The sequence below is a fragment of the Bos grunniens genome, chromosome 16, assembly GCF_055505025.1.
Source record: "Bos grunniens cultivar Pamir isolate PY7600 chromosome 16, Bosgru_T2T1.0, whole genome shotgun sequence".
Classification (NCBI taxonomy): domain Eukaryota; kingdom Metazoa; phylum Chordata; class Mammalia; order Artiodactyla; family Bovidae; genus Bos; species Bos grunniens.
The window spans coordinates 45,865,913-45,879,959 of NC_141180.1; the positions used below are offsets into that span (position 1 = coordinate 45,865,913).

General features: G+C 39.6%; 1 protein-coding gene across 3 annotated transcripts in view; it reads left to right on the forward strand.

Moving 5' to 3' along the window:
- Positions 1-722: 722 nt before the first annotated feature.
- The window catches only part of KMO (kynurenine 3-monooxygenase), a 68,107-nt gene continuing 54,782 nt past the window's right edge, over positions 723-14,047 (forward strand). For 2 of the 3 annotated variants that reach the window (XM_086342673.1, XM_086342674.1), the window contains exon 1: positions 892-1,050. In XM_086342673.1, coding sequence (XP_086198799.1) covers positions 997-1,050 — 54 coding nt within the window. In that variant the 5' untranslated portion in view covers positions 892-996. Of the gene's footprint in view, positions 1,051-14,047 lie in introns of all 3 variants that reach the window. The other variant, XM_086342676.1, reaches the window with a different exon arrangement.

Consider the following 14,047-nt stretch of genomic DNA (forward strand, 5'->3'; position numbering starts at 1 on the left):
ATAAATAAGTAAACGTTTCTGAAAAAAAATTCCTAACAACAATGCTGATTATACTTATCCACAAGAGGTCACCATCTACTGATGTTGAACCCTAGTTCCTCATGAGAGGAAAACCAGTCTGAAGGCTTCCTGCTCTCACCAGGAAGTGAAGAAGCATCTTCATTTACATTCTTACTTTATTTTACCTGTCATGTTCTGTTTTATAAAAAACCCTCCAATTCAAAAATACACACAGAAATTTAAAATATACATTTAAAATGGAGCGGAAGAAGACAAAGAATTTAAGAGACAATATGAAGCCATGAATGAATTTACAAAAAGCATAATATTATCCATTTCCCCTAGGATTAATACACAAATTAGATTCTAACGTTTCTAGCATTTGATACAAAAAAGGAAGTATTGTCAGTTTTATAATTCAAAATCTTGCTCAGGAGAATATTCAGAGTATGAAAAATGTTTTCCCTGGTATAGTCTGTTAAAGACAATCCATAAGGATGGTTTAGGTGAAATTCCTGACCAGTCTTAATAACAAGAACAATCCACAGAACAATTGGGAAACCACGCCATCTTATTAAGAGAAGTGTAAGATGCTCTGGGACACCAGATCAGGGAAGTTTCATGCATGGGTTAGTCATGGTTGAAAATGAAACTAAGAATACTTGGTATAGAAAAGGAAGAAGAAAAGCCACAAAACTTGTGCTTTAAAAATTCTGACTTACACATAAGAGAGTGTTCAGTCTTCACTTGGCTGGATTTTTCAAAATTTGGTTATTGCGACAAATTCCCTTTCCCCTAAAGTTGAGCTGATTGTCCTTCCGGCAACTAATGGGTTAAATGCTACCTTCTAAGTTCAAGGAAAAAGGGCTCTATTCAAATGCTGCTGCTGGCTCACCAATGCAGGGCTTAAGGCAAAGACGGAGGGAAGTCAGTGTATAGGAGACAGTTTGCTCTGTGAAGAGAGCTGCAACAGCTGTGAAAAACACTTCAGCAGTGATGGATTCTTCTGATATTCAAAGAAAAAATATAGCTATCATTGGTGGTGGCTTGGTAAGAATCTATTTGGATATATTATTCCTGGTAGTGGTATTATATTATCATTACTCTTTTTTTGCTTTTTGATCAGAGATTAATTGCTTTTATTAATGTTTTTTCTATCAGTTTTACTGCGGTATTATTGACATAGAGCACTCTGTAAGTTTCAAGTGTACTGCATAATGATTTCACTTACATACATTATAAGATGATTCCCACAAGAAGTTTAGTGAGTATTTCTCATTTCAGAGAGGTATAAAATAACAGAAAAAGAAAACATATTTTTTCCTTGTAATGGGAACTCTAAGGATTTACTCTCTTAACAACTTTCATATGCAACATACAGTGGCATTAATTACATGTTACATCTGTGGTGCTTATTTATATTATAACTGTTAGTTATATTATAACTTTTTGACCACCTTTGTTGTTGTATAAAGATATTATACCTCTAATCTTCCTCACCTATTTCACTTATTTTAGTATTATTAATCACTTGTAAGGATTGTTCACTTTCTTTTGAAACATTTCTGATATTTAAATACACCTTTTTAAAATGTGGTATTAATTTAGTTTGCTCTTTCCTAAAAGAGCTATCTTATTTCCATTTTCCCTTGTTTTTTCTGTATAGCATTTTTCAAAATAGAAAATAAAGCAAATTGAATTTGATTAATCCCTGAATGGACTATGTTTTAAAACAAATATTAATGTAAATAGTCATTTTAATCAAAACATTTGCCCTGCTTTGGTTAATAACTCAGTTTATACTGTCTAGTAAGAATAAAAGTGTCAAGAAACATGAAGTTAATGCAGAATTATCACATTGAATGTTCACTAGTTGTTTGAGTAAGTGGGAGTAATACTTATTCAGTGATCCTGTCTGGCTGGTTCCAAGTTGGTGGAGTGAGGCACAGAGCAGGTGAGATGAATGGGCTGAGATGACCCCACATCTGGCAAGATGAGGGGAGAGGGTGTCTATTCTCTGCTTCCACGGTTATTATAGGAAAGCTGCTGCTGCTGCTACTAAGTCGCTTCAGTCGTATCCGACTCTGTGCGACCCCATAGACGGCAACCCACCAGGCTCCCCCGTCCCTGGGATTCTCCAGGCAAGAGTACTGGAGTGGGGTGCCATTGCTCTGCTTAACATGGGGCTGCCTCAGTGAAACTGTATTTTCCCCTCCCTTAGCAGAACAACTATTTTGGAATCAAAATATCCCCATTAGTTAAAGTTTAATCATTTTGGCTTTGCCTTTGGTTTAATCATGTGCACGCTTTTAAATCATAGGTGTTTATTTATTTCATTTACTTTGCGAAAATTTGCTGAGGGCCTAATAATGTACCAGACACTGTTCTAGGTTGTATGTAAATGAGTACATTTTGTACCACATAGAGTTATACAGTTTGTGCTAATTCTGACTTGGGTGTTGCCTTCCTTTTCGTGTTTTCCCTAAAGTATGATGACAGTTTTAACATTTCTGGTTTGCTATTGTTGTAGCCACACGTTCTGGGAAATAAACTCACTCAGAAGGATAATGCAAATAGTGGAGTGCAGTTTATTACACCAGCGGGCCCAAGGCAGAGTCTCCCCTTAGCCAAGGACCCCCGACCAGTTTTTGTGAAAACCTTATGTACCTTAAGTGTACATGCACGAACCCACCTCCCCAAATTCCCTGACAATAAAAGTTAACCCGTGATTCATATGCCTTAAGCCTAGGTAGTTAACAGTGGACAATTATCAATAGGCCTGTGGTCATACCTCAATAAGCATAGTAGACTGTATGATTCCATTTGGTTACACAGATAATTAGGGGCTCTTCCTTCCTGGGGCCTGGGTTTCCAGTTGGTTTGTCGTTTCCACAGATACTGGGCCTATAGCTCAGAATCCACAGTCCAGCCCAAGATGGAGTCCTGCTTTCAAGATAGGGCCAGTTCTGATTCCTCCTTCACTATCACATGCTGTGTTGGCCAATGCATGTGACATACATCCTCATTTCTTCATACTTTATACCTGGCTTCAATCCAATCATTCCTATCAAAATTTTTCATAAAATGTGAATTCATGGAGTCAACAAAATCTTATTGGGTGCCAGCTATGTGCCAACATTGTTTTAGGTACTAGGAATATAGTGATAAGCATTTAGGGAGGAGAAAGATAATGGAGAAGAAAAGTAAGTTCAGTGAGGCCTAAGTACTACAAAAAAAAATTCAAGCAGGGTAATGCTGTAGGGTCTTGAGGGTATCCACTTACAGAGTGTGGTCAGGGACAGCTTTTCTGAGGAGATATATGACCTGAAAAATGCGAAGGAAGCCATCATGTGAAGGGCTACAGAAAGACCATTTGGAGTAGATGAAGGACTGTAGAGAAACAATGAGGAGATAAAGAGCTGGGTACTTTTCTTGGAGCAGACAGAAAGGCACAAAGAATGAACCTGGAAAGGAGTGGCCACTGAGGCTGGGGAGAATCCTAGGATCTTAGAGTGCAAGGCAGACAGATTTTACCCTAGATGCAATGGAAAGCCGTTGGAAGATTTTAAGTAGGAAAGCAAGCCGTGATTTTAAGATTCCTTAGGCTGTTATAAAGAGAAGAACTGGGAAAATTTTAAGACCAGGTAGACCAGTTAAGAGGCTGTTGTGTTTGTCCAAGGCTTGGATTAGGGTGGCAGCAGTGATATCTCTTCTCTATGGACAAGGAAATGACAACCCACTCCAGTGTTCTTGCCTGGAGAATCCCAGGGATGGGGGAGCCTGGTGGGCTGCTGTCTATGGGGTCGCACAGAGTCGGACACGACTGAAGTGACTTAGCACTTAGCAGCAGTGATATCTCTTACGATGGCGCTTAGATATCCAAGTGACAGTGAAAGTCACTCGGTCATGTCCAACTCTTTGTGACCCCATGGACTATACTTTCATGGAATTCTCTAGGCCAGAATACTGAAGTGGGTAGCCTTTCCCTTCTCCAGGAGATCTTCCCAATCCAGGGATTGAAACCAGATCACCTGTATTGCAGGTGGATTTTTTACCAGCTGAGCCATAAGAGAAGCCCAAGAATACTGGAGTGGGTAGCCTGTTCCTTTTCCAGGAGATCTTCCCGACCCAGGAATCAAACTAGCGCCTCCTGCATTGCGGGCAGATTCTTTGTCAACTGAGCTAGGGGATATAACAAATATGTGATTGGATATATGACTTTGGAAGGCATAAAAATGTGAGTATCATCCGCAGGTTTCTCCTTGAATAACACTTTAACTCTTCATCCTAGAACCACTTCATTATCTGGGCACACATACATGTGCTAGAAAATGGAAGACATGAACTAATTAATACACATATATTAAGAAGCAATTAAAATTCCTCTGCAAAGGAATTCTATTCACCTTATTGCTCAGGTCCGTACTTAGGAATCACGTCTGATTCTTTTTTTTCATTTTATGAAAATCCCCGTTTCTCTTTCATTCTACCAATAAGCCTTGGCAGCTCTATAACAAAAATATATTTCAATTCTGGTCATTGCTACCATCCTAGTTAGGGCCATCATTCTTTATCCATACTCTTGCAGCCTCCTCCTAAATGATCTCCCAGCTTCTACTCTTATCCATAGGCAGTCACACAGCAGCCAGAATCAACCTTTCAAATCATTAGTGTGATAATTACCATTCATTGCTTACAACCTTCCATTACAAATAAAGTAAAATCTAAACTCCTCACCAAAAGCCCTACAGGAACTGAGTCTGTCTACCTGCCTGGCCTCATCCTTTCCATGTTTTTGTTTTTTATATTACCTATCAGCACCTGAAATCATATACTTTATTTGTTTTGGGTAAGTAGGTAAGCTGTTTATTAAGCATCTATTCCTACAAGGATATAGCCTCTCGTCGCTGGAACCATACCTAATATTGCTTAATGTCATTATTTAGTATTTGACAGATAAATGAATGAAAGGAATGAAAAACTCTTCTTAATGATATGAAGGTAAAGGAAATTTCATAATGGATGAAAGAGTGAATATTGAGGAAATTTAAAAAAATGCTGATTACAAAAAGTGATTCAAGAAGGTTAAATTCAATACATAAAGGACAAAATTATTTGCTTGCCCATCTACTTTCTTTTGTGTGTGTGTGTGTTTCACCCTTCCCCTTATCTTCCTCCCCATGGACTGATCCTAGTCCCTTAGACTAGGATCTCTGGTTATTAAAGGCTGATACACTAAAGGCTCTTTCTGGGCCCCAGGGGGAAAATTGCAACAGAGCTGAGAACCTTTACTCAGAAGTCCAAATAATATAATGAACTGATTTTCTCCCCCAATGATACCTTGCCTAGTGAAAGATCACTCAAGAATTTGTCTTTGCTTTAATGTAGTGATCATCTGATTCTGTGATTAACCAATTGATTTCTGTTCTTTGAAGACATGTTAAGTCAAAGAGGTCAGAAGTAACCAATAGATCAATGAAGGAGTCTTTGAGAAACTAAAGGTGAAAGAAATTGTAAACCATGATCATAAACTGGCTAAAGTTTATCTATTAAAGAGTGGGAAAAGACGTTAAAACAGTTTTTCAAGAATGTTAATCTGAGTATTTACAAAAAATCACTATACTCAGTTATTTTCCTTCTTGTGTGAAACACTGCTCCCAATCCCTTCCCCTGCAATAAGGATTACCTCCTGGAAGCTGGGGGTGTAACTTCTCCTGCGAATGCACATAGGACTTTGCTTGCCTTTATCACAGACTGCATTCTGTTAAAGTTATAGACATAATAATTATAAAGAGATAATTGTTTAGTTGCTGAGTTATGTCTGACTGTTTTGTGACCCAATGGACTGCAGTCAGCCAGGCTCCTCCATCCATGGGATTTCCCAGGGAAGAATACTGGAGTGGGATGGCATTTTTCTTCTACAGGGAATCTTCCCAACCTAGGGATCGAACCCCTGTCTCTTGCATCTCCTACACCAGCAGGTGGATTCTTTACCACTGAGTCACCCAAATTTGTAGATATGCATAGTTTATTCCCCATAGAAGCTTCTATAACTTCATGAGTCTAAATATTTTCTTATCTTTGGGTCCTGCCCCCTTTTCTTTTATAACGGTTATCCCAGTGCCTTGTACTGTCAAACACACTATAATATCTTGTGTGCATGAGTTTGCTTTCAGAACAAAGTGCAGGCAGATGTTATGGGCAAGTAAAACAAAGACACTATTTTTCAGAATGGAGTCATAATGAATGCAATACTTTTAAGGACTAACATTAAAAAAAAAAAGAAGAAGAAGATTTAAAAACCAATCTCTACTTTTCAGGCTGAAAAGAGTTTTGCTGTTGTTTAGTCACTCAGTCGTGTCTTACTCTTTGAAACGCCATGGACTATATAGCCCACTAGGCTCCTCTGTCCTTCAGATTCTCCAGGCAGAAATACTGGAGTGGGTTGCCATTAGGAAGGAGTTTTACAGTTTTCTAATTCTAACCTAAGTCAACCCAGGGGTAAAAAACTGCCACATGAGTTTAGGTTAGAGTGAGACCTGTTTTCTTCACCAAATGTCAATCCAGAGAAGTCAAAAGAAAGGCCATTGCACATGTGTCCTGAAGATGGGTAGGTATTCAGGTTCTTGGTATCTGGAAATGCTGCTGCTGAGGTGACTGTTTTCAATGCTTACAAATATGATGGAAATGATCAGAGTTTTCAGTGACAGTTACAGCTACTGATCTCTCATTTTTTGGCTGAAGTTTAGAGTTTCAGCTGTAAGGATTATTGAGAATAGCAGCCTTAGTTGTTGCCTGCTGTTGCAGTGTCCATTGTTCTAGCACACACTTTGAAGATGTATTTTAGGGCAATATTGAAGCATTCCTTCTATCTCCCTAGCTGACAAGCAACTCCTTTTCCCCTCTGTTTGACCCACCAAAATTCTCCATTAAGAGCTTATTTAGAGGGTAAAGTTGTTCAAAACATCAGGTCAAGGAGACATGTTTTCCATGACTTATTATTGTTAATTGTGCCCTGTCCCCTAGTAGTCAAGTTGTTAGTGGCTTCTACTGGTGAAACTGGGGCTTCCCAGGTGGCTCAGTGGTAAAGAATCTGCTTGTCAATGCAGGAGACACAGAAGATGCAGGTTCAATCCCTTGGCTGGGAAGATTCCCTGGAGAAGGGAATGGCAACTCACTCCCGTATCCTTGCTAGGAAAATTCCATGGACAGAGGAGACTGGTGAGCTATAGTCCATGGGGTTGCAAAAGAGTTGGACATGACTTAGTGACTAAACAACAACTGATGAAACTGCCTTTGAAACTGCCTGACCTTGATGCTATGAGAGGTTATATCTCACGTCTAGAGATATTAAATTCTGTCACAAATTTATAGGCTCAAACTGGACCTTATGCCAAAATGGCCCTAGACACTGTTTTCTGCCCTGTCTCCCTAGGGTCTTTCCACCTCACAGTCACTCTTCACTCAGTTCAGTTGGATAGAAGCAGCAAAAGACAGTGAGGAGAATGCACTGGAAAGGCTGCAATCTGCTGGAAGTGCAGGAACTCTTACCCTCTCTGGGTCTTTTTTTCTTCATCCTGGGCTAAGACTAGGTCCCTAATTCTTTTAACTCTACAGTTTTGTTGCTTCCTTTTCATACTTCCTTCCTCACAGGTCACTAGCTTTGTTCTCAATCTAGTCTTTATAAACATAGAAATCAAATGTCACCTAGATTTTTCACTTTCTCCAAAATAAATATTCTAGACATGTATAAACCATCAAATGTTTCATAATTTTTGGTTAAGGTCTGTCTATATATAGTTACTTTTGAACTGTGATGTTGGAGAAGACTCTTGCAAGCCCCTTGGACTGCAAGGAGATCCAACCAGTCCATTCTGAAGGAGATCAGTCCTGGGTGTACATTGGAAGGACTGATGCTGAGGCTGAAACTCCAGTACTTTGGCCACCTCATGCGAAAAGTTGACTCATTGGAAAAGACCCTGATGCTGGGAGGGATCGGGGGCAGGAGGAGAAGGGGACGACAGAGGATGAGATGGCTGGATGGCATCACCGACTCGATGTATGTGAGTTTGGGTAAACTCCGGGAGTTGGTGATGGACAGGAAGGCCTGGCGTGCTGCGATTCATCAGGTTGCAAAGAGTCAGACACGGCTGAGCAACTGAACTGAACTGAACTGATAGTTCTCTATATAGTTGATGCTGGGAAAGATTGAAGGCCAGAGAAGGGGATGATGGTTGGAGATGAGATGGTTGGATGGCATCACCGACTCAATGGACATGAGTTTGAGTAAACTCCGGGAGTTGATGACGGACAGGGAGGCCTGGCATGCTGCAATCCATGGGGTTGAAAAGAGTCAGACACGACTGAGCAACTGAACTGAACTGAACTAATAGTTCAAGTGTATACTTTTTACTTTACGCAAATATTGACAAAACAAACCATGCAAATAGCTTAATAACTATTATTATTTTATTTCATTAATATTAAAATATCTATTCACGTCACTCTTGCTTTCCACTCCTCAGGCACAAAAACTTACGTATGATAAACCTGTATTACTGCCCTGATTTCTAGCACCTTGTACAAACAGAAGTGAAGTCAGTTTCTTTGTGACCATGGATGTCATCTTGAATTTGCTCAATAAGTAGAGACAAGTTTTCATCTCACTCTACTAGCTTTCCTCAATTTCTTTTGTAGTTTTGCTTATGTTACAATTCCTCTCACCAATTAAGTTTTCTTTGAGCTATCTCACTCACGTATCTGTATTTCTCTAACAGGCCTGACTAATATTTTGAGTATTTTTTGCTACCCTGATAGATAAGGTACCTCATAAACCCTGTTCTCACCTACATAAAACAAAAGTCCTTGCTCAGAGTTTAGTTCATTTGCTGCCTAATGAACAGTATCTGAAATGGAGCCAATAACTTTAGACAGATCAGTTTTGTTAACTGCCTACCAAGAAAGTGTTCTGCTTTCCTTTTATTGGCTCCAAAATACTGTTTGTCCATCTGTCCATACACATCTCTTCATTCAGCTATTCATCTATCTGTCAACTCAAAGAGAAAAGAACATTCCTCCACTGGTGATGATAATCTCAGTTGGCACTTTTTTCTTGAAGACAATTTGAAAAAAATATATGCTGATAGTCTTAAAAATATGGAGGAATTAAAGAAAGCAACATGCTCCCTCTCTCTCTGAAAGTCAGCTTCAGCAATGCCTTGCCTTTAGAAGGAAGATTGTCCTTTAATCTGAGGGAAGTTAAAAGCATTAGAATCTAATATAGACTCTCAAATACACCAAATCTGGAGTATGTACAAAACCTGTAACAAAACCTTCTAAAAATCTTGCTCACTCTCAACTTCTTCCATGTACTTCCCAGTTATTTCAAAAACAAAACCAAAGAAGATACAACTAACTCCTGCCACACTCCAAGCCATCAAAACCCTCTCCTCAACTTATCTCAGACTCTCTTCTACTCCGTTCTCATCACCTTGTTTATAATTAAACAATATAAATTCCTCCTGATACTAAACAATATAAATTCCTCCATTCCTCCTGATACTAAGGCTCAAGAACCAATGGGGCAGTCAGAAAGAGAGTATGGATCTCAGAAGTTTCTGGGAGTTTGGTCCCTGTCACTAAGACCTGTGCTTTGATGGACCATTTCATTATTGTGATTTTACCAAAAGAACTCAGTGGGCACCATGCAATTGTTTATAACCCTAAAAATTTAAAATAACTCCAATGTACAAATGTAAGGGTATTGCATACAACAAAATGTAAGGCAATTCTTAAGTATTATGATTTAAAATATCTTATGACTTGGAAATACATTCACAGTATACTATTCCTTTTTAAAAGATAACTATATAATAAAATATATATGTTTTATATATCCTAATACCATTTTAAGAAGAAATATCATTCGCTTTAAATACATAGGAAATGTTAATACTGGTTCTCCCTGGTGGTAAGATTGTGGAAGATTACATTTTCTTTCAAATACTTTCTAAATTTTTATTACAAACTGTTGAGTCTTTTACTAAGTATCAGGTCTGTACCGGAAATAGAAAGATGGACAAAATACAAGCCATACACATATCACTAATCCCTGGGCATTCACAGCCTAGTGGGAAAGTCAGTCAGGAATGTAAATAAACAATTCAGCTAATTACGAAAGATATTAAAACACATATATGCATCCACGAAATTAAAGAAGAAAAGACAAGTCTTTTGGAGTTGGAGAGATACTAAGAGAAATTGAACAGAGGATATGATTCTTGAATGAAAGCTAAAGGAGGAAAAAACAGCCCAGGCAAAGGGAACATTAGATTCAAATGCACATAGGTGTCAAAGTGTAAGGCATATTCAGGAAAAATACAGTGACTTCGGTCTACCTCTTAGAGATAGTATATGAGAACAGGAGGAAGAAAAATGAGCTTGAGAGGCTGGGATCAAATGTAAGAATCTTTTATGCCATATTGAAAACTTGGGACTTTTTCTTAAAGACTTATGAGGAGCCAATAAAGGATTTTAAGAAAGGAACTGCATCATTCAATTTCTGTTTTAGACAATAGCCAGCTCTTCTGGAAGTATGACTTAAATAGGTAGACACTGGGGGGAGGAAGAATTGCTAGAAAACTTGTAGTAGTCCAGGTGTTAGGCAATGGGAGCCCCATATAGGAACAGTGGAAGGTATGGGAAGGAGATCTATTTTCAGAGAGATTTGAAAGATGCAATAAATAGTACTTGTTACCTCTTTAAATATATATTTGTAGGTAGAGAGGGCATTAACTGTTCTCTGAGTTATCCTAGTTGGGTGAAATAGCAGGTAGAGTCGTCATTCACTAAGAGAAAGAACACAGAGGAGGAGAAGGGTCTGAAGGTTGAGGAGGGGAATAAGTTGAATGTGAGTTATGTTGAGATGAAGATTCCTAGGAATCTTCCTAGGAAGACATCCAGGAAGAGAGGTTCAGTAGTCAGAGATGGTGTTCTGGAGGAGTATCTAGGCTAGAGAAAAAGTCATGAACAAACTTTCTTAAGAGCCCCAACTTCAAAGTGTGGGGGGCATTCATCTTATCATCAACAAAAGAAGGAAAATCAGGGCTGTTGCTTGACTTTAGAGACCAAATTCAAATGATACAGGTAAGAGAGTTCAGAGTAAGATCTAAATAATAAAACATTTGACATAACATTCACTATTCTAGAGTCCTTGGATGGCTAAATGGTAAGAATCTGCCTGCAATGCAGGATACCCAGGTTCAATCCCTGGTCTGGGAAGATCCCCTGGAGAAGGGAATGGCAACCCACTCCAGTATTCTTGCTTGGAAAGTTCTATGAACAGAGGAGTCTGGTGGACTACAAAGAGCCAAACATGACTGAGATACTAACAAACACTTTCACTTTCTCAATTCTAGCAGATGTAATAGTTACAAAGTATGAAGACATTCTTATTTGCTTATTTCAGAGGAAGTGCAATTAACAATCTGGTTCTTCTCATTACATTGCTACTTTCAAAGATCAAATTCTTCAAAGACCAAGTTATAGTTCCATGAGTTCCATTAGTACTAAAGCCTAACAGGCTTTACTAAAGCCTGATAGACTCAGAAACAAACAATCTCTATGACTCTTGCTGCTGCTGCTGCTAAGTAAGTCGTTTCAGTCATGTCCGACTTTGTGCAACCCCATAGACGGCGGCCCACCAGGCTTTCCCATCCCTGGGATTCTCCAGGCAAGAACACTGGAGTGGGTTGCCATTTCCTTCTCCAATGCATGAAAGTGAAAAGTGAAAGTGAAGTCGCTCAGTCGTGTCTGACCCTCAGCGACCCCATGGACTGCAGCCTTCCAGGCTCCTCCATCCATGGGATTTTCCAGGCAAGAGTACTGGAGTGGGGTTAGGGAAAGTTTTATGTGCTTCAGTAGGTCAAAAATAGTTGACACATGTTTAACATTACATTAGTTCCATGAGTTGGAGTGTAGGAAATGACAACCCACTCCAGTATTCTTGCCTGGAGAAACCCATGGACAGAGGAGCCTGCTGGGCTACAGTCCATGGGGTCGCAAAGAGTTGGACAGTACTGAAGTGATGGAGCATCAGTTCCATGAGTAGGAGATTATTAATAGGCTTTTCGAAAGCTTGTTTGGTGACAGACTCAGAAACAAGCAATCTCTGTGACTCTTAGGGAGAGTTTTATATGCTTCATGAGGTCAAAATTAGTTGACTGATGTTTAACAATACATTACCAGATTAATTTCAAACATACTATATAAAAAGGCATAGAAAGTATGACATTTTAAAAATCATGATGCCTCTTCCTGTTAAGGTCAGCATTTATATTGGATTGGCCCAAAAGTTTGTTTGGGTTTTCCTGATGTTATAGAAAACCTGAATGAATTTTGGGCCAATCCAGTAAATTTAAAGTTTTCTGGCACCCAACTCTAGTACTCTTGCCTGGAAAATCCCATGGATGGAGGAGCCTGGTGGGCTGCAGTCCATGGGGTCCCTAAGAGTCAGACACCACTGAGTGACTTCACTTTCACTTTTCACTTTAATGCATTGGAGAAGGAAGTGGCAACCCACTCCAGTGTTCTTGCCTGGAGAATCCCAGGGACTAGGGAGCCTGGTGGGCTGCTGTCTATGGGGTCGCACAGAGTCAGACACGACTGAAGCGACTTAGCAGCAGCAGCAGCAGCATGATCATTGGATACTTGAACAATCCTTGCTGCTGAGGTCACGTGGGAATCATCGGAAAGGTAGTAGATCCTACTGCAAAAAGCCACACTGGCTGAATGCCTGAGAAGCATAACTCCACATTTATATAAAAGAAATGTTCAAATTATCTTTTAAATTAGTAAGTTAGGCGTCAATATAATGGTCCACAGTGGGGTCCACGCACATGACCCTTAAAGAAGGAAGTTAGAGAAAGTGGAGAAACGGAAGAGCAGTAAGTGGAGTAAATCCGTGATTACGTAACCAAGGAATCGCCTCAGTCTGCTGAAGCACAAACAGGCTAAGCCAGTTGTTAATAAAACATTTACTTTTCAGATTATTTTTTATTAAAACTTCTTACTACTGTGAACTATTGATGCTGCAAAACAAATATGGAGGTTTTTCGTAATAGTCTATGTCCAGGCTTAACTCTGTCTGGGTTTCCCTCATAGCTCAGCTGGTAAAGAATTTGCCTGCGATGCTTCAAGAGACCCTGGTTCAATTCCTGGGTTGGGAAGATTTGCTGGAGAAAGGATAGACTACCCTCTCCCTCTCCAGTATTAGTATTCTTGGGTTTTCCTTGTGGCTCAACTGGGAAAGAATCCACCCAAAATGCGGGAGATCTGGGTTTGATCCCTGGGTTGGAAAGATCTCCTGGAGAAGGGAAAGGCTACCCACACCAGTATTCTGGCCTGGAAAATTCCATGGACTATATAGTCCATGGGGTCGCAAAGAATTGGACAAGACTGAGTGACTTCTCACTTTCAGGCTTTACTCTATGAACTGGCATGAAAACTACAATAGCTCCTAGGAGTCTAACCCCATATAGTTTCTTCCCTCCTCTCACCAGCTTCCCTCCTTATTGATGCACAGGAAGCAGCTGGGCCTTACCCAAGAGTATGTGGTGGGCTGAGCATGATATACACATATTTTCCTTTCCATTTGTCTCTTTGGGTCTTCCTAGCATTTTTGCCTGTGTAACAACTAAAGAGTCCCTGGTGGCTCAGATGGTAAAGCATTTCTCCGTAATACAGGAGACTCAGATTCAATCTCTGGGGCAGGAAGATCCCCTGGAGGAGGTCATGGCAACCCACTCCAGTATTTTTGCCTGGAGAGTCCCATGGACAGAGGAGCATGGTGGGCTACAGTCCAATTCCTGATTAAGAGCATTTTACATAGACGTGAGAAGGAGAAATAAAGTTAGAGTGAATCTATAAAGTACTTTATAAGCCATGTTACTAATCTTTCTAGCTGAATTTATATAATATCTACAAATAATTTTTCATTTTAGTTTTATTCAAACCTTCAGTTCAGTTCAGTTCAGTCGCTCAGTCGTGT